This window comes from Lepidochelys kempii, chromosome 1, assembly GCF_965140265.1.
Source record: "Lepidochelys kempii isolate rLepKem1 chromosome 1, rLepKem1.hap2, whole genome shotgun sequence".
Taxonomy (NCBI): domain Eukaryota; kingdom Metazoa; phylum Chordata; order Testudines; family Cheloniidae; genus Lepidochelys; species Lepidochelys kempii.
In genome coordinates, this window is record NC_133256.1 from 23,832,260 (window position 1) to 23,853,616 (window position 21,357).

The 21,357-nt window shown below is 41.7% G+C and overlaps 1 protein-coding gene across 4 annotated transcripts in view; it reads left to right on the top strand.

The window, feature by feature from the left end:
* LOC140908865 (glutamate carboxypeptidase 2-like) overlaps positions 1–21,357 on the top strand; it is a 55,498-nt gene that overhangs the window by 18,434 nt on the left and 15,707 nt on the right. For all 4 annotated transcript variants that reach the window (XM_073336796.1, XM_073336805.1, XM_073336788.1 and 1 more), the window contains 9 exons: positions 3,651–3,776; positions 5,828–6,014; positions 7,157–7,250; positions 10,371–10,469; positions 12,807–12,892; positions 14,265–14,384; positions 16,296–16,378; positions 18,657–18,720; positions 19,303–19,370. In XM_073336796.1, the coding sequence (XP_073192897.1) occupies positions 3,651–3,776; positions 5,828–6,014; positions 7,157–7,250; positions 10,371–10,469; positions 12,807–12,892; positions 14,265–14,384; positions 16,296–16,378; positions 18,657–18,720; positions 19,303–19,370 (927 nt within the window). The remainder of the gene's footprint in view (positions 1–3,650; positions 3,777–5,827; positions 6,015–7,156; positions 7,251–10,370; positions 10,470–12,806; positions 12,893–14,264; positions 14,385–16,295; positions 16,379–18,656; positions 18,721–19,302; positions 19,371–21,357) is intronic.

A 21,357-nucleotide genomic window follows, 5' to 3' on the forward strand; every position in this document is an offset into this window, starting at 1 on the left:
TTTCTGTAAAAAGTGCTTGCTTCAAATCCACAGTTAAGTATCATTAGGAATGTGGGGGAATGTTCGTTACAGCATGTGGCATCATAAATTCAACAGAGACCATTACAAACCTTCCCCCCGCCAAGAAATCCTAAGGCACTTCACAGCCGAAACTTTAAAAAAAAAGAAGCGGGGAAGAGAGAAATCAGCCATTTACATGAATTCAAGGCTATAGGTCCAAAATACATATTTATTTACGCCAGTGTATGTCCATTGATTTAAATGAAGTAGCTCCAGATTTACATCAGAAAGCAGAGTTTGTCCCTGAAATTTGCATAATCCCAGATGTAAACAGTACTGAAAATTAGCCTGTTTACTTTTTACTTGGTGTATTTAACTGAATCCCAGTAGGAAGGATAAGAGAAAAATATTAAAACCTCTAACAGTGCAGATGCTGACCAGCAGGAAACATAATAAAGGCTCCACCGTAGCCTGGCTGAAAGCACACAGAGAAAATTAGAATTGAAAGACCTAATCTAAAACCCATTGAACACAGCTCCCACCCACCCACGCAGGGGATTCTGCATGTGGGGCACTTGCAAACAACCCCCGCCCGCTGTCCCTGCCCAAGTACTATGATGGAATGACAGCAGTGAGGGCCTAAACACACCTAGAGTCCTCTGTGAGGATAGTACAGGAGGGAGTGCTCCAAGAGCAGCAGGTTTCAGAGTTTAGAACTCATTAAAATGAATAAAATAATTTACAATTCTTTGAGCTATTGTTTCAGGCTCTCTGCAGACTCAGGTGGACACCACTGCGTTGGCTGTTCTGGGCTCACATTTTCAAAAAATCTTTGTAATCAAGAGGGATAGAAACATAAGACCAGATGTGCAGCTGGGGGTAAATCTCTCTGTTTTCAGTGGAGGCATGTAATTTAATCTGCTGATACTGGGACCTTATTTCATTTAAAAATGAAAACTGAGATTCTGACATCATCATATAACTCCAGGAGCTGCCAATTATACCTATGCCTTAATCCTGCCCTGCTCTCCTTGATTTTAAGAACAGATATCAGGACCTATGGAAGACCTGCTTCATTTTTGTTATTATGGTATCCATCTGTGTTCTTACTAAATAAAAAGGGTGTTCTAAATTTTTTGGATGTCAAATAGAAATCTTTAATGAAAAACAGGCAAAGCAATGATGTGAGGACATGTTGGGCCAAATTCTGCACTTATGTACACTGGTGTAAATCTGGAATACCTCCATCAGCATCACTGGTGGTCCAGTTCTGCTGCCTTTACTCACCTGGAGTAAGATTTTACTACACAAGTAGTCCCAGTCAGGAAAGGCAGGCAGAATCAGACACTGAATAGGGAAGCAGGTACCGTAGAGGGCTTTTGCCAAATGAGCCCTGCAATTAAATTGAAAGAGTCTTGCAGGATTTTACAACAGAGTCCACACTGAATTCTTACCATTTGCATAATTTTGTGCATTTTTGAAGTGACATCGCTATAAACACTGGCAATTTCATTTTATTACTAGCAGGCTCCGGTGTAAATTATCAGTGTTCTGTGGGGATCTACAGTAGCTGTAAAAAGAAAAGGAGTACTTGTGGCACCTTAGAGACTAACAAATTTATTTGAGCATAAGCTTTCGTGAGCTACAGCTCACTTTGTGACTCCCAGTGGGGTTACTGAAAGGTAAAGCTGGGATTTTTCATAAAGAAATCCCATCCTAAAATGTATTTTTAAGTAATGTGTCAGAGATGCCTGAGCATTCAAATAAGTGACTCTTTTTATTGTACTTAATTTTCCTGATTGTATTTCTTAAAAAGTGGGATGTTGCAGTGAATACCTTTGCTTAATCAAAGAATTCATAAAAATGAAAAGCTATAGAATAGTATGAAAAGGTTTTAACAATAAATTTTAACTCATATGGTGACTTGGCTTATCCTTTCACTGTAAAACAATTTCCCTGATTGTGGAAACCCAGCAGGCTGCTGTTAATTGGTATAATTACAGCACTCCAGTTATGATGCACACAAACAGCATTTTTGTGTTGGCTGACAAATATGGAGACGTATAAAATTGGGGATTCTGTACTCGACATTCTATAGAAATAATGATGAGAGAATGGGCCAGATTCTTCTCTCACTTACAGTGGTTTGACTCCAGTGTTACTCTGTTGACTTCATTGGAATTCCTGATGATTTGCACTGGTGAAAGCACGTGGAAACTCAAGCCCATGGCAGGGTTTCAGAAAGCTGTTACAGAAAATCATCTTAGTTTGGACATACGGTTTGGTCTGAACAAACCAGGCCACAATCTCGAGCAGGTGTAAATCAGCTCCACTGACTTCAACAGAGCATCACTGGTTTACACCAGCTGAAGATCTGGCCCATTGTGTCTGGCTTAAGTAGAGTCCACTCTTTGTATGGAGCAGTGCTGAAGTCACGGAGCGGTAAAATTGTGTAAAACGTACTTGTGGAATGTGCTAACTGATGTAACACAAGCCCAAATGTATTTGTAACAGGATGATCTGCCACTCAAAGGGCCAGAAGGCCTGGGGCCAGCCAACTAGCGCTGTGAGCCCCTTTAAGAATAGGTGATTGGGCCTTGTAGAAGGGATTGAAGGCTCAAATGAAGAAGAGATCTCCAAGAAACAGATTAGCTCCTGGAGCAGGGGACTCCCAGGCAGACAGCCTGGAGGAGGACTGGGGAATAGTTTTGTTTGAGTTGAGTTCAAATAATAAATATCAGAGGGGTAGCCGTGTTAGTCTGTATCCACAAAAACGAGGAGTCCGGTGGCACCGTAAAGACTGCTATACTGTGGGTTTTGTCGGCATAACTACATCAGTTACAGGGGTAGGTTTTTTTCACACCCTGACCAATGCAGTTATGCCTATATAACTTTTCAGTGTAAACCAAGCCCAAATGACAACATAAAGATTTATAGCACACCCAGAATACATATACTGTATCCATTTTGCCATAAACCCACTTACAAATGGCCTCAAAGCTACTGGAAAATTGCACCAACTCCTCATTTTCTGTAAGCACAAGAATACTAGGATCCACTGTTAACATGAATCTGCTATGACTCTGTTATTCTTGAGTTCATTGAAAAGAAGGAGTTGGTGCAATAGCTTTGGGACAAAGATTTCAAGCATTTTATCAACCCACCCACAGAACTAATGTCTTCTAATGTCTTTGTGAGAGTGTGCTTTAATTACTAAAGCAAAGCCAAAAGCATTACCTTAGTAAAAATAATACCTAGAAACGCTTATGGGGTACTTTTAATCTTCAAGTATTAATTAATTAAGACTCCCAACATCTTTGTGAAGTAGCTAGGTATTACTGTCCTCATTTTACAGATGGGGAAACTGATGGGGTTTCAGGCTTCGTCCTGTACCACTGCAGTTAATGGAAGCTTTGCTATTGACTTCATTGGGCACAGGATCAGGAAGATAAAGAGCTTGAATGTGAGTTGAAGGTGCTCAGAACCTCACAGGTTAAAGGCATCTTCACTTGCCTGTGGCCACAGAGGGAAACCACATCAGACCCACGGTTATAACTTGAGTTCCTTGCTCCCAGATTGCCCCTTATTAGAGCACATCTCCTTTCTTATGTTCACTGATATCCCTGTTCTCGGTGCCTCTCATCTACTAGGGTGAGTTGGTGTACGTCAACTATGGCCGTACTGAAGACTTTTTCAAACTGGAGAGAGAGATGGGAATTAATTGTACTGGAAAGATTGTCATTGCCAGATATGGGAAAATCTTTAGAGGAAATAAGGTAACGTATCTACTCTATAATTGATATATATTCTCAGTTTGTGCTTAAGATATGACATGTCTTGGTGACTGATGGCCATATTTAGAATCTCTTGGTGATCTTAGCGTAATAGAGTTGTTTATCAGACTATGCTCAAAGATGCTTCTTGAGTAGGAGATATATACAAGCATATCTACGACAGTATAAATAAATAAATACATTTGTTTAAAATTACTCCTTTTGACAGATTCAGCTGTTCTTTAAAATGTATCTAACATGTTTCTATTTAAAGATTTCCCCAAACTGGGCAGGGATTAGCCCAACACAGGGTTTTTTAGTTTAAAAAAAAAAACACCTATGGATTTCCTCAAATACTTTAGGCCCTGATTCAGGAAAGTTCATAAGCATATGCTTAATATTAAGCACATGTTTAAAAGCTTTCTTGACTAGGGATGCTTTCCTCAATCAGGCCCCTAGCCTGGATATGTCTGTGATCATATTTCTCTTAAAAATCCAATTGACTTCAATTTGAATAGGATTAGACCTTACATGTCATTTTACACAGTTTTCAGTTAACCCAGCAATCCTAATGCTGAATCTTTTAAAAGGGATGCCTAGATTGGTGATATTCTCTTGAGGAATATTTTGTGCCCATTGAAGGGACAACTGGCTCGTGTCATTTTCATAAGTGAAAGATAATATATGTAATACTCTATAGTGCTGAATTGTTTCTAGAACACCAAGTGGTCAAGAATCCAGCTGGATGGGAAAGGCTCATGAAAATGAGAGAGAGGATTCCCATGTTTTGTAGCATTCTTCTGTGGCATGCAGCACTCCTAAGGCTCGAGAGTGACGTGGACTTATTGTCACTAAAAGGAGCAACACAAATTCATTCTTGTTGTACTTATTGGAAATGCTGCATTCCTACTGACAAATTAGACAATATATATCTTGTCCAGTGAATTCCATTGGTTGATTATATTAAGTTTGCTTCTACAGTCCCACAGGATAGGATGAAGGGAAATATTGTATGTCCTGGGGATGGCTATGATAAGTTTTGACTAAAATATCTGGATCTTACAATCTCAGTTGAAGATTATTTGTCACTCCGTTACTATATTGATCTGTGTTACCTGCAGCAAAATAGATTAGGAAGCAAAAATGAGATCTGTAGCATCTTAAAGCACTATCTGTGGGCCAGAGTTAAACACTGATTTTGTTTGCCAGAAACACAGATATGAAAACCCTTCCCTTTGTTAAAACAGCACAGAGCTGATCTGATGCCCCGGTAAGCCTAAAGATAAACAGTTACTCTTTGGCTTTATGTACATGTTCAAACAAATGGCAGATTCAAGTCCTGGAGTAATACATTTTTCTGTCTCGTATGGTTTACGATTCTGAACCCCTCCCCTCCCTCCCCCCCCCCCCCCCCCGGAGATATTGCATGTAAATCTCTCACTTAACAACTAAGATTTCAGGTTGTATTAACACTTGTCAGACTTTTATATTGTGCACTGAATATTTCAGTAATCAGCTGCTTGTTTTTGTCAGAGTGACAGGAAACAAACTAGAATTACTTGATACAGTAGTACCCTGTGAGTGCTGTTTCCATGTTATTGCACATATCTCCTGCCTAGGATTCTAAGTAGCACCAAGTCCCTTATGCACATGCTATATCAGGTTTCTCAGCAGGATACCAAACCTATTGGCTGCCAGGAAATTGCATGACATGAGAATAATTATGGGCCAATTTCTTATTTACACTAAAATCCCTTTAAGCCACTCGGGTAGTGTCAAGTGGCCTTAAAGTGGGTGTTAATGTAATTTATAGCCCTTTACAATGCCAGAACGGTAATAAATGAGATTTGGGTTCTAGGACTTGTCCTCATTTTCAGCCCTTCGTTGAGAAATCTAAAAGGGGATGCTGCTTTAACCAGTTCCCTCAATGCAAAGAATCAAAGTCTATTCTGTGAAATGTCAGGTGCCCTCCTCTTGGGACCATGGCCTGGAGAATTCATGCACAGGTGTCAAGCTGTCAAGGACTGAACAAGGAAACGGGATATGCTTTTTAGGTGAAGAATGCTGAGATGGTTGGTGCCAAGGGAGTTATTCTGTATTCAGACCCTGCTGACTACTGCGCCCCTGGAGTAGATCCCTTTCCAAATGGCTGGAACCTTCCTGGAGGTGGAGCCCAGCGCGGGAATGTGTTAAATCTGAATGGGGCAGGGGATCCTCTCACGCCAGGTTATCCAGCAAAAGGTGAGTGGTGTTGAGAAGAAGCCATTGCCATGGCCCAAGCTCTGATGAGAGCCAGGTGGTCCCAAAGGGGTCTGGTCTCAGAAAGAGTGGGAGAGGGTGACAGCATGTTCCTCATTCCTTTGGAGCAGATGTATGTAAACCCACCTGTTCTTGCCATTGCATGGAGGAGGCAGCTTTGGGCTCCTCCTGCTAAGAGTGCTGCTGCATGGGACCCACAAGAGGGAGCAGGATGCTGTCAGCGGATTCAGAGTGGGCAGCGTTGTGCTACTGAAGCTCAAAGTATTCTCACTTCGAGAGAACAGTCTGCATGAGGGAATAACACTGAGGTTGCGACTCTTAACATTCAACAGCCCAAATACTGGTCTGGGAGGGGACCCCCTCTTGCTGGTACAACTCCTAGCTCACTGGGGACAGCTGTCAAAGGGCAACATGCATATGTTTTGTTATGTTATATATATGTATGTGTGTTTATACAGATATATGTATTAAACCTTCTGTCTCTTCCCCTTCATTTCTGCACACTAGGGGTGACCCAAGACCACTTGCATAATCCCCAATGAAGGGGGGATATCGTTAGCTCCGCGGCTCTACAAGGCTGGGTCTGTTTCCCTTTCAGCCACTTGGCCCTTCGATTGTTCCGCATTTCCTATAAAGCTGTTTGTGGCCATCTCTCCTCCTATCCTTACTGTTGTGCCTCTCGGTGCAGCAGGAAAAGATAGTGGTGAGAAAGTAGGAGATCAGCCACCATCCCTGCGCTAGATCCAATGATATTCTCTGCAAAAAAGTCCCGTCTGAGCCAGGGTCCTTCCTACTCCCATGTTAAGGAAATCCTTCTCTCAGACATTCTGCAAAGGAACCGTATTCAGAGATGGTTTCCAAATGTGGAATTTTGCACACACACCAGACTGGAATTTTGCACACACCAACCAGGGGTTGCAGGGTTGTGGACGCCCAAGGAGTGTGTTGAGGCCTCTCTGAAACTGTATTTATGTCGTGTAGACAGCAGCGTTCTTGTAGAAATCTCGGCCTCATTTTTAGCACAGCAGAGTAATTATTCCTGACGTCTATGTAGAACTGTGTTATGTGTTGTATGAATCGCTCTCAAAAGTCAGATAAAATAAACACCAACCTTCTACCTCCAGAGTACACCTATCGATATGAGGAAGCCAGGGCTGTAGGTCTTCCAAAACTTCCAGTCCATCCCATTGGTTACAATGATGCTGAAAAGTTATTACGGTAAGTAAATGGAAGACAAGGGGAAGCTTCATAAGAATGTCTTGTGAAATCCATGGAGGTATTTGAAAGAAGGAGAGAAAATAATTCATACTGTTCCTCTGGCACATTTACTAAAGTAGCTTGTTTGCTGTTATGGGGACCTCAAGGGAAAAAACATATGTTGGGTAAGTGCCCAGAGCATTTTAAATAAATCAAAATAAATAAATGTTTTACTGAAGCTATAAAATGTACCTTAATTTGAATAAGTAATCCAAGTGTAATAATTAGCAGGGCTGTCAAGTCGCCTATTTTTGGGAGGTGGTACCCCTAAATGAGTCAACCATTCACCCTGTGAAACATTTTTCTCTCATGTCTGGAGGATGGGTAAGGACCTGTGTGCCATCCCCACATTGTTAGATGCTGGCAATCTCTCACAGTGTATTAAATCAGCTGAATGTGAAATGATGCCAACAAGCTAAAACTTGGACCCAGTGTTCATCTAGCATTTCTCATTCATTCAGCAAAATTATCACCTTCTTGTAAGGCAAGGCTCATTTGTTGCCAGCTCCCAGACTAAACCTGTCAGGTTAGTCGTACTCTGTGTGCAGTTACACAGTCAAAGCTAGTGACCATCAGGTTCTTTGTTTAGTCAAATAATTCTCCAGAATGTTCATTCATTCGCCCTGAGACCAGGTGGAGGGGTGAGTTTAACGATCAGCTTTTGCTTTTAGATTTTGGTAGGATGTGCGGAATTATTATTACTATTTAATATTACATTATTTAATATTGATGATAGTGCTCAGTGTCTGATGGTACTGTGTATTGTACTAACAAGCCCCAATCCTGCAAACACACACAGTAACTTTATGTACATAAATAACCCTGTTGAACTCAATGGATCTACTCACATAACGTGACTCATGTGGGTAAGCACATTTAGGGTCAGGGCAATAAAGGTGAACAATGTATGTATAAAAAGTCTGTGGACCTGTCTGTCTTAAAAGCTTTATGATAATTAATCTGTGAAATCTGAGCCTCAGTAAACTTAAAACAATAGTTTCTAACTTGGTTGTGCATCAGAGATCATTCTAGTGAGCAGTGGCGAAGGGGACACTGTGTGCTGGTACAAGTTCTTTAGTTTTTTTCTTCTATTTCCCTGCTCTACAAAAGTTTTTTTCTCTCTCTCTCTCGCCTCCCTCCTCCCCTCTTGCAGAAATCTTTCTTTGAGCCAGAAATAAGCTAGTGTTCAGTGTTGAGAACAAAAAGGTCAAAGATCACATTCACAAATACCTTGGCAAGAGTATTTGAACAATTAGAACATTAGGGTCATATGGGCAAGGCTGACATGAAAATTCTGGAGCCCTGGAGCTACTGTAAAGTTGTGTGCTCCCTTCCCCCTCCCCCTTTCCCCCGCATCCAGTTGTAACTCTTGGATATTTGGTTTGTCATAATGGAAGCATGAAAAGACATTTAAAAAATTTTTTTTTGAATCAGCGACATAAACTTCTTTTTTTACTTCCTTCTCTTTCGAAAATAATTTCAGAAGTGTCTAAGTGACTTTAGTGTCCGTGGACTTTCAATGGGACATAGGCTCCAAAGTCACATAACTGCTTTTGAAAATCCCACACATTTATCTTTTTGCTTTTCTACTTTGTACATCAGTTGGGCATTAATCTGTTGATACAATAGTTTCTTTTCTCTAGTAACACATAATACAATTCCTAGCTTCTGACAGGGAAACGCCAACATATTTGATTTTACATCTGTTTAAGCCATCTGAGATACAATGTTAAAAGCTACACAAATCCAAAACTTCTGGCAATTTCAGACAATGTGCATGATATTGCCCATTTCGGGTTTACATAGAACTTGCATATAACTGGTCTTTGCATTTATTTTAGGCATTCTTTCTGCACTGAATTATTCCCCCAGCTGTATGTGCATGTCTTTCCCTGAGCAAATAGGAGCTGTCTACCTGCATAAGATGGCACAATTAGGCCCTCTTTGGATGAAGTTTAAAAATCAGTCTGTGCCTAGCTTTCACTGAACTGATCCTAGTATAAGCACATATTTCAGGCCAACCTGCTAAGGAATACTATATTCCCAAATCACTTTCCCACAAAGCTTTATGCTTAGTTCATAAAAAAGCGATGTGAGTTTGAAACTTGCTTTTTATGATCGATGAGCCAGTCAATAGTTGGCAGTGTAGCACAACTAGTAATTTGCCTTTAATTGAGTTGTAAATATCTAGAGAGTTGGTTTTAAAAACATAAATGAAATATATATCCTCAATAGACATTTGGTTCTTATTTTCATGTAAACCTTGAAAGATCAGAATGCCTAGTTCTTCCTATTTATAAAACAAATGCATTTTCTATAGATAATCTCATCGTGGGCATAAAGCATATGCTTAATAGCTTTGCTGAATGTAGATGAATTTATACAGATGCTTAAAATAAAGGGCACGCTTAAGTGTTGTGCTGATTTGGGGCCAGAATCAGGGCCACCTTCTGACATTCATAGTCCCTGAAGCTTACCCCAATTCTTATAAGCACTTAGCAAAATATTTAAATATTTTAAAAAAGAGGCTTGGATGCTGCAAAGGCATCTACTCACACAGGCAGCTAAGCAGGCCCTGATTTTTAGCGACTTAGTTTGGGGATTTAGATTGTTCACTATTTAGAATAAGGACTGGTCTTAGTCTGGTTTTTTCAAGACCCTAGGACGTTTTGAAGCTAAAGAAACTACATTCATCACAAGTCCATGTGTATCACTGAAATGTAATTTCAATTGAATAGCCAAAGCATCAGTTAGTATATCCAATTCTGATGTCATTCCGCTGGTGCAAATACTTGGAGTTACTTTGGACTTACCAGGGTGTAACTGAGACCAGGATCTAGCCCATAGCCAGTGGTGCAAGAAAAGATCACTTGAATCATCCAATCGAATTCCCCTCCATTTTAGAAGCCTATTCAATACATTTTTTGTTTTAAAGCTTAGATGGTAAGCTTTTTGAGGTAAGTGTGTGTGGGTTTTTGTTCAGTGTTTGTACGGTGCTTAGCACAGTAGAGGCTTTGTCCATGACTGGCACTACACTTACACAAATAACAAATACTAAAAAACAGATTTTTTTTATAACAGTAACATGGGAGGACCTGCTCCACCAGACAGCAGCTGGAAAGGAAGCCTGAATGTGTCTTACAACATTGGGCCTGGTTTTGTGAGCAGTTACTCTACAAGGTCAGTTTTGCATGACATAAAGCAAGTTTTAATAGATAGGGAAATATAACAACAGTTGGTGAAATCTTTGAACTAGAGCTCTGCAAGTTTTGACATTTGGGGGTCATTGCCAGTTTTTCCTTGGTGTCAGGGCATATGGCATTGTTTCTGGGCTAAAGTGAACTCAGAGCAAAACATCAGCTCAGTTTCTCCTAGTTTTGATGCAAATTCATACATTGTTCAAGGTTCAAGCAATCCAGGGCTCGAATTCATTTGCAAGGTTTCCAGATCTTAGCAAACTCTCTGATCAATCAGGACTGAGTCGAAGGCCTCACAATAAAAGTTCCACTCACGTCTATTTTGAGCTAAGCTGTCTTTAGCTTTGGGACTATTTGTTGCATCATATAAAATAAGGAAGATATTAATCTCAAATGTACATTGTTCTGAAAATTCTAATGTAATGTGTTATTCCTTACATTAGAAAGCCTCATTTTTGCTTCAGGTGGCTATGACTGAGGCCACATGATCTACTGAATTACAGCCAATGGCTAGAAGCCACATGTTGAACTAGTCAGACTGAACTATTGTAATGACCTCAGATGAACCACTTGAGCTCCTCTTCCTCCTATAGTCAAATCATCAGGAAAATGAGATTAAAAAAATACAGGACTGCACTGAGAGTCAGATGCTGCCCCTTAGGTTGGCTGGTACATAAGTGAACAAAAGACATGTTCGTGGGCTTTGTTCCTTTCCCGGGCCGGGTGGTCACCTGATTCCTTTGTTCTCCAGCCCTTTGGCTCTCGCCTTGCGGGGGGGGAGGGGCCCGGGCCATCGGTTGCCGGGAGGCAGGGTGTCGGCCGTTCTCTGTGTCCAGACTCCTGCACGCGCCTGCCCTCTAGGGCTCTGCAGTGGTCATGCACCCTTGCCCCACTCCCTGGATGCTTGGGAGCTGCCTGGGGGAAGCTGAGGCGCCCCCACACTATTCAGAGGAAACATTGAGAACAGTCCCACTTCGTCACACCACCTTTACCCAGAAAGCTCTGGGGCCGGGGACCCAGGGGAGCTGGGAATGGCATGCCCTGGGTGGAGGGGTGTGATGAAGTGGGAATGTTCTAAAATGTTTTCTCAGTTCTGCGGAAAAGGACCTAGGGGTGACAGTGGACGAGAAGCTGGATATGAGTCAGCAGTGTGCCCTCGTTGCCAAGAAGGCCAATGGCATTTTGGGATGTATAAGTAGGGGCATTGCCAGCAGATCGAGGGACGTGATCGTTCCCCTCTATTCGACATTGGTGAGGCCTCATCTGGAGTACTGTGTCCAGTTTTGGGCCCCACACTACAAGAAGGATGTGGATAAATTGGAGAGAGTCCAGCGAAGGGCAACAAAAATGGTAGGGGTCTGGAACACATGACTTATGAGGAGAGGCTGAGGGAACTGGGATTGTTTAGTCTGCAGAAGAGAAGAATGAGGGGGCATTTGATAGCTGCTTTCAACTACCTGAGAGGTGGTTCCAGAGAGGATGGTTCTAGACTATTCTCAGTGGTAGAAGAGGACAGGACAAGGAATAATGGTCTCAAGTTGCAGTGCGGGAGGTTTAGGTTGGATATTAGGAAAAACTTTTTGACTAGGAGGGTGGTGAAACACTGGAATGCGTTACCTAGGGAGGTGGTAGAATCTCCTTCCTTAGAAGTTTTCAAGGTCAGGCTTGACAAAGCCCTGGCTGGGATGATTTAATTGGGGATTGGTCCTGCTTTGAGCTGGGCGTTGGACTAGATGACCTCCTGAGGTCCCTTCCAACCCTGATATTCTATGATTCTATGTTACAACTTAGAATGTGTCCTGATGTTCTGGGTGGGCCTGATGCCCCACTGACTCCCGCCCCTGTGATTCCATTCTCTGCAGTGGTGTTACCCCGGAGTTACACTGGCTAAATGACAGAGGAACCAACCTCTAGATTTTTAACAAAATATTTATAAAATATGTTAGTTTTCCTTTCTCCCTCCCAACTTTAAAAATCAGCTGCTAACAGAACATCATTTTAAGGTCAGAGCTTTTAGTCTGTTGCCAGTATAAATCATAGCAGCAATCAATATAAATAGCACGTTACCAATATAAGTCATGCACCAACAATGTGATTAGGTAACTTTCCAATGCCAAATTGTGTCCTCAATTTCAATAATATAAAGCTGGTGCAACTTCAGTGGACTTTTCCCAGATTTACATTTGTTTAAGTGAGAGCAAAATTCTGCCCTTAATCTCTTACTATAAACAATATATACCTTATGCATTTTTAAAGCATATAATGTTTTATTAAGTGATCTGATGAGTTCTCTCTTTACATTTGCTTTCCAATGCATTAGGAAGGTCAAAATGCACATTCACAGTAGCAATAAAGTGACAAGAATTTACAACGTGATCGGTACCATCAGAGGAGCAACAGAACCAGGTAAAGCCATTTGTCTTATAAATTATCTGTGGGTGCAGGGAACTGCAGATACACCTAATTAAGCATAGTAATTAAAAAGAGAGGACGTGGAAGAGGGTTTTCTCTATATTCTACTTGGTGAGCACGTCTGTTTGTACACATTGGGGATTTCCTGCAGGAGCACTCACACAGTTTAGGTTATGTCAGCACTTTCACTGTAAAAACTGGTTTTCCAAGGGGAACGTAACCTAGACATAAACATTTGCGTCCAGGCAAGCAATATTGCAAGTACATTCTCTAATGGATTTTTTTTAATAAGAGAGTTGTGGGAATTTAATAATAAATGGAAGTTTAGATCTTTACGAGTTTGAAAAGACATTCATGTTCTTGCCAATGAAATTGCTTCACCCCTTAATGGCTTATGTGTACTATATTATGGCATCTTTTATCCAACGTGATCTGAAAGCCCCTAAGCTGGTTTTCAGATATTTATAGGATAGTAAGATCTCTTCATCCGCAACCACAATACAGCCATTTCTGGACTGAAGCACAATTGTAACAACATCAAGCAAGACAGTAGGATTTATTCTTTCTTCAGTGCCATATCATGTCAACTGCATCTTCCATTGTGACTTGGTTAACCCTCATTGTAATGTACCTATCACCTAGGGCAAGAAAATACTACTTCAGTGTCTTTAAAACTTGTTGAGTTAAGAGCACTCAGGATGTAAAAATGTAAATACTGGGCCAGTTTTGACCATCAAATGCACCATAATAAGGTGTATGATGGAGTGTCTGTCATAGCAAAGGAAAGTTTTAAGGAGGGATTTGAAACAGAATAATGAGGATAAATAGAAACCCAGAAGGTTATTGGTTTTGATACAGTTTTTAAATGTGTGCAGTTTTATTTTAGAGTTGGTGGTTTGTACAGTTTTTGTTTGCTTGTTCATGTGACTTGATTAAACTTCAGGCAAAGACAGCATAGAAAATCAAAAGCCCAAATGATGAATATTTTGGAAAATGATGCATGTCAGAAAAAAGGGGTTAATAATCGCAACAACTTTAAAAATGTAGACTACAGTTGGAACTAATTATTGTTATGGTGTCTGTTATAAACATCTTTTGGAGTTAAAGTGCTACTAAGTTTAGAACTTCTACAGATGCAAATATAAATAAGCCACAAACCAGCTGCAGTTCAGCGACAAACTTGCCTGTAATTTTTTTCTAAAGAGATTTACAGTGGCTCCTGCCATTCTGCCACATGTGAAGTAAACTATTAAAGTGATGTATTTGTTGCCTGCAAACCTACATAGACTACATCGCTACTCTCCATTGACACTATTACTGCAGGAAAGAGATCCTCCAAATAAACCCCTCTGATTAATTTCTCCAGACAGATACGTCATCCTGGGAGGCCACCGTGACTCCTGGGTCTTTGGTGGAATTGATCCTCAGAGCGGGGCAGCTGTGGTTCATGAGATTGTGAGAAGTTATGGGAAATTGAAGAAGGAAGGTATGTGACTAAAGAATAAAGCAAACAGAACCATTTAAAGATTTTTCTTAAACTAAGGGTCAAATTTCTGCTCCCAGTTGATTTAAGTTAAATACAGGCTTAAGTGCTCTGCTAAATCAAGGCCACAGTCCTTCATATTTGGAATTTGCTGTCAACTCTTCAGTTATCTATTGTAGATATTTCAAAGTCCCTATAATGATGGTATCCAAAGGTGTGATCCATGAAGATATATAGGCATCTAAGTCCCATTTTTAGGCATCATTGCAATCCACAAAATGCGGCTTGGCTTCCGCCTAACCACGTAGGTGCCTAAATTTGCTCAGGGCCTACATTTTTGCTTGTGAGCATGCACACTGCAGCCTCATTTTAGGTGCCCGAATCTGTATCTCCCGCCTAAGCCCCAGAACAATTCACGAACCAGGGGCGTTAGGCATTCAGCAGCCTAAGTTGCGTGGAGGAGTCTGAGCCGACAGACGTGCTCTACGTTGCAATTCCTAAGTCCGTTCGTGGATCTTGGCCTACGTGCCTCTTTCATTCATAGTGTGGTAAATTTGCTTTGGCAAGGATTTACAGTATGTAATTATAGAAATTACTGAACTCTTGTATAGCAGTTTTCATCTTTACAGTGCTTTGCAGCTGCTAATCACTGTTATCTTAACTATAATGAGTTAATCAAATTATTGATGTTATGACACCCTTGGTTTCCAAGATGGTGATGGGTATGGAAGGTTTCATCTGGGGAAGAAAATCAGGCAGCGTGTGGAAGATTGGGAAGTAAATATGATGTACGGGGTAACTGGTTAAAATTCTACAGTCTGTGACACAGAAGAAGTCAGACTAGATCATGTAGTAGCACCACCTGGCCTTAAAAATCTATGGAACTGTGCCATAAGAGAGTAAGCAAGAATCTGAGAAGACAACATTTATAGCTTCCAGATCAGTTAAGTGTTAAACCAGTGTGAATGGGACCCGGAATACGTACAGGATACACAGTGAAAAATTAATAGGAGAACAAGTTTAAAAATACAAGGTTCCTAATATACTTAAGGGTGGTGAGGAATGTCAACACCATTAAAAGTCAACTGCCAGAACAAGTGGAGTCTTCTTTTATTGAGTTGGAAATCCTGGAGACAGAGGTCCTGACATAACCGGAACACTGTGCTCCAGTAGCTTTCTTTGCCCAACCACAGCATTTAAAACCTGTTAGAGGTTAATTTTGTTTCCTTCACTGCCTAGTTACCGAACGTAATAGGAAACAATGTTTAGTGAAGCCAACCAGGAACGGGAGTAATAGCAGTGGCATGAAGGAGAGCTTGGATAAAGTAGACACAGATAAAAACACATTGCAATATATCCTGCTCCAGATTACCATGGCTTCAAGTCACATGCAAAGCTTTTTAGAGCGAAAGATTATTGTTTAGAGGTGGATCTATCAAAACCACACAGGGGATTTCTCGATATTTGAGAGTTGGTGTTTGGGAAGAAGGGGGGTCAGGGAAAGCCTTTATGACCCTAGACGTGGAACAAGTACTAAGATGTATATTTAAATGAAAGAGGACAGTAATTTAGTGTCTGTACTGAACGGAGCTGGTTGTAAAAAATCAAAACACTTTTGCAAAAGTTCTTCCCCGGTTATTTACCAAAATGTTGAATTTAGGAAAATGCCAATCACCTCAGGTACTGAGCAAAGACAAAGGTCTGTATCAGGCATAATACTGCAAACTATGAGTAAAATTACAAAAGATTTTGGGGTAGATTCCCCAAGTGTGCCTTTTACACCACACATCATTCTTGCAGCTGAGATCCAAACTGTTGTTACTCATGGTATGATTTATTCTCAGTTTGATATACACTCACAGTGTATTTCTCTGGAGTAATTCTCCTGTTGCTTTAAATCTTTTATTATTGTAGGATGGAGGCCCAGAAGAACAATGATCTTTGCAAGCTGGGATGCGGAGGAATTTGGCTTGCTGGGATCTACAGAGTGGGCTGAGGTAAATCAAGAATAAGTGATCCAAGAGAGTTCTGCACAATGGTAGATCTTTCCCCCACTTTTGGAACCTGCTGCAGTGAGGCATGTTCATATACACACAAACACATGAGAGAGTGTTCAAGGTTGTATTGCTAAATACCAAAAAACAGTCCCGCAACATTCAAGTAATAACTAGGGCCCTACCAAATTCTGGGTCCGTTTTGGTCAATGTCATGGTCATAGGATTTTAAAAATCGTAAATGTCATGATTTCAGCTATTTAAATCTGAAATTTCAAGGTGTTGTAATTGTAGGGGTCCTGACCCAAAAAGGAGTTGGGGGGTTGTCACAAGGTGGTTATAGGGGGAGGTTGTGGTATTGCTACTGTTACTTCTGCGCGGCTGCTGGCGGCAGCGCTGCCTGCGGAGCTGGGCAGCTGGAGAGCGGCGGCTGCTGGCCGGGAGCCCAGCTCTGAAGGCAGAGCTGCGGCCAGCAGCAGCAGCGCAGAAGTAAGGATGGCCTGGTATCATATTGCCACCCTTGCTTCTCTGTTGCTGCTGGCGGGGTGCTGCTGTCAGAGCTGGACGCCTGGCCAACAGCTACTGCTCTTCTGCCACCCAGCTCTGAAGGCAGCATGGAAGTAAGGATGGCAATACCATGACCGCCCTAAAATAAACTTGCAGCCCCCCCGCAACTGCCTTTTGGGTCAGGACCCCTGACTTGAGAAATGCTGGTCTCCCCCGTGAAATCTGTATAGTATAGGGTAAAAGCACACAAAAGACCAGATTTCATGGGGTGGGGGTGGGGGAATCAGATTTCACGGTCCGTGACACTTTTCTCATGACCGTGAATTTGGTAGGGCCCTAGTAATAACCCTTCCCCAGGAATACAGTAAATTATTCTCGGCTTTAGCAATGAGCAACCTCAATGTGAATTTCATCTGAAGAGGCCACTTGTGCTACCCACAGTATGACCAAAGTAACAATGCTACATCCCAAAACAAAGTGTGTCTGAGACTATACCAACCTATACTTGCAAGTAGTGACCCAGCAAGTTGGAGATATTGGGCTTGATTCTCCTCTCAAACCAATTTTAAATGGGTGTCATTCCATTGATTTCCATGGAGCTGCTTGAGATTTACACTGAAGTAAACGAGATCAGAATCAGATCTGTTGTTCTGGTTGCTGCCCTAGGTACTTTCTGATTCGTACTGAGATTGTGAATACCCGTGTCATAAATCCATCTGCATTAATAATATTCAGAATCAAGGGTACCATGTCTCTGTACAACCACTTAGAGGAAGACACTAGTTCATTGACTTTAAAAGCACCCACAAGGTCAAGCTAAAGGCTATTCTAACTCAAATCATTCCAAAGAAGGCCCATAAATCTTGCACTGAAGCTTCTTTTCAGCATGTGAAGTATGACTGGCTTGCTGTTTTATCATCCACAATTTTCCTTACTGCAAAATCTCCTTGTTTTCTCTTGGATGGCATGGTAATTATAAGTCAGAAAAGTTCACAAAATAATGAATGATCTAGAAAAGGTAGATTGGGAACTTCTGTTCTCCCTTTCTCATAACACCAGAACAAAGGGACATTCAATGTAACTGAAAGGTGGGAAATTCAAAACTGATAGAATGACTTATTTTCATATAGCACACAGTTAGCCTGTGGAACTCATTCCGACATGAAGCTGTTGACTCCAGAAGTTTAGCAGATTCAGATGCAGAGCTGTAATAGTAAATATTAAAGCAGCAAAGAATTTTGGAAGGCATATAAATAACTGCAAGATTTATGGCATAAGCAAACCTCTGACTAATGGGATTAGGAGGATATTTCCCTTGGTGACAGATTATCCCGTAACTGTGTATGGCAGTATTTCTTGCACTTTCCCTGAAGCAGTTGTTAATGGCCAGTGTAGATGATGAGATATTGAACTAGGTGGTTTGATCCAGTACGGCCATTCATATGTTCCTAACCGTAAAGAAGGCATGAGGTGCCGTCTATAGTAGTTCAGAGCATCTGCTCCATTTAACTAAACAAAACCTTGTGTTTAGTTGGAATGGGCCCCAAATCTCACCTTTAAATACTTATCCAGAAACTCTTGTGTGCAGTTCTCCTTGCTCTGAAAGAAACTGATTCATGTGCTCTGGGAGTCAAGACTGACGTGTGAGTCCAAAAGTACCATATGGACTGGATTGTGGTAGTTTGGAATGCTGCAAGATTCTACATCGCAAAATTTACAGTGTTATTTTGAGGGGAAAAGTTAATCAACTTGTTTTTTTTTCCCCCCACCACAGGAAAATGCCAAACTATTACAAGCCCGTGGGGTGGCGTATATCAATGCCGATTCCTCAGTTGAAGGTGTATACTTGTGTTTCTATGGCAGTGGCAGGTGGGAGGTAGATAAAATTGAGACAACTTCACTTGAGGCTCAGTGCTGGCTTTGCCATGGGCCCTGAGAAAAGTGCATTGTTGCGTTGGCCCGTGAGCAGCTTGGGAGGGAGATGGTGACCCAGAGTTACAATTACCCTCTTGCTTCGGGGAGGAAGTATATTATGCTGGGCATAGAACTACAGTATCTGACACATGGTGTTGGGGGGAGGAAGGAGAGATGGGGGTAGAACCAAGGACCTACCTGCTATACATCCCTCCCAGTAGCTCTGTAGAGTCAGCTTCCCCTCCCGTGTGGCTACCCGTGATATGGGTAGTGAGCACGGGGTGTAAGGCAGGACCCCTGAGCTATTGTGCTAGCTGAAGCACAATTTAGCCCAAATCCTAAGCCAGTGTGAATGCACTGAGCAGCCTACAACTGGCAGCCCGATCTACTTTGGAGATCCTGCTTTTCCTCCTGGTGTCTCCTCTTATTACAGACATGTCTCCTCCCTCCACAAAAACACAGAGTAGACTTGGTTTTCTATTGTAAACGCTGACCCTGTCTTTCAGGAAACTACACTCTGAGAATTGATTGTACTCCGCTGATGTACAGCCTGGTGTACAGCTTGACGAAAGAGGTAAAGATACACTAAAATATCAACTGATGTAGCAACAGTAACTACCCATAGGAGCTGGTTATTGTACTGGATGTGAAACTGTTCTCATTACAAACAGACTTAGGCCAAAATTCTGCACAGTTGTCAGGGCTTCTGTTGATAGTAGTAAAATCTGTTATGGGCATCATCAAATAGTTAGGCCTCAATGGTCATATTCCACTCTCATTTACCTCAGTGCCACCAGTGTGGTTGACCAGATGTCATGAGAGTAGTATTTGGCCATCAAGAGTTCAGTTTAATAATGTCACCCATTCACATTTCTTATATACTGGTACTATGGAGGGGTCAGTAGTGACGCCATAGTTAAGGTTATGTTGAGTTTTTCCCTTAAAATGTGTGTGAGGGAGCAGAGAAACTGGTGTTCGGCACAGCAGGGGTTAAATAAAACCTTTGGGTTCAGCTAGCCCCACCCCACTAGACCTACAGCCAAGGCTTTTCTGGAGGGGGAGAAAAGAAGGGAGCCTGGCTCAACTGGAGGCTGACTGGCTAGGAGCAGGAGTGCTCTGTCTGCCTGCCTGCCCAAAGGGATAGATTAGTGACCTGCCAGCCAGCGCAGCCACTTGTGCCAAGTAAGGGCTCCCTTGCCAAGGAGAGGCTGCAAATAAGCTCCAGCACTTGGGGCAACTGGACTAGCGGGGCCACGCCCCAAATTGAAGAGACTTGTATGAAGTAGCCCGGGGAAATGGGTCTTGACTTCCCGCTGGGAGGGAGACCCCATCTCCCCTGTTTAGGGGTTGATCTGCACAGGGTCCTGGACTGGGGCCTGGTAGAGAGGGCGGGTCTGGGTCCCCCTACCCCACAGCCTTACAGACCAAAAGGCCAGCAATCTAGCCACTAGGCCACCTGGAAGACACTATCACAATATAATTCAAGTCCCACAGTTTACTGGCTGAATGCAGCTTGAGTGTGACTGGTGAGGAATTGGATGTGTACTAATTGGGTGGTCATTTGTTGAAAGTGAAAGGGAGTTTGTTGTGGAGATGCCTGTGTTTGACTGTTACAATGTTTGGCAGGTAAAACCTTTGAACAGAGCTTGGTGTGGATGTTAGGGTTGGTTGAACTGGGGATTTCCTTGATTTTTAATGACTGTATTAAACAAAAATGCACTTGTGCAACCTTTATTCCAAGTTAACAATATTTTGTGTGAAACGTTATTAGAAGAGTTTCAATCTGTAGACCATGACTTATCTAGTTATAAGAATGATTTACAGCAGTAACAGCTAATGTGAACAGGTTTTCCCTTCTGCGAAGTAATTCTGCTAAACTTCAAAATTTCAGTGGCATGCTACAGTATAATGACATTTCAGTTTCTAATGAGTAAATAAAGGTTTTATATACACCTTTGATCAATATATATATTAAACGTTCCTCTCTTCCCCGCAAATAGCCATGCCAGATAAGTTGCAGCAATTATTTTGCAGCCATGCGTGCTGTGAAATCTGTCTATTCTGGTACTTTTCCTAAGCACTAAGACTTTTCAAGGCATTCCAGCCTGCTGCATTAAACACAGTGTGACAGATATGGCCAACATTAAAGCCAAATGTCGAAAACAAGATTTATGAGGTTGAAAAAATTGGGTTTGTTTTGTCTGGAGAAGAGAAGACTGAGAGGGGACATAACAACAGTTTTCAAATACATAAAAGATTGTTACTAGGAGGAGGGTGAAAAATTGTTCTCATTAACCTCTGAGGATAGGACAAGAAGCAATGGGCTTAAATTGCCACTGAGGAGGTTTAAGGTGGACAGTCAAAAAAAAAAAAAAAGTCTAACTGTCAAGGTAGTTAAGTACTGGAACAAATTGCCTAGGGAGGCTGTGGAATCTCCATCATTGGAGGTTTTGAAGACAGTTTAAACAAACACCTGTCAGGAATGCTGTAGTTATTATGTGGTCCTGTCTTGAGTGCAAGGGGCTGGACTAGATGACCTATTGAGGTCCCTTCCAGTCCTA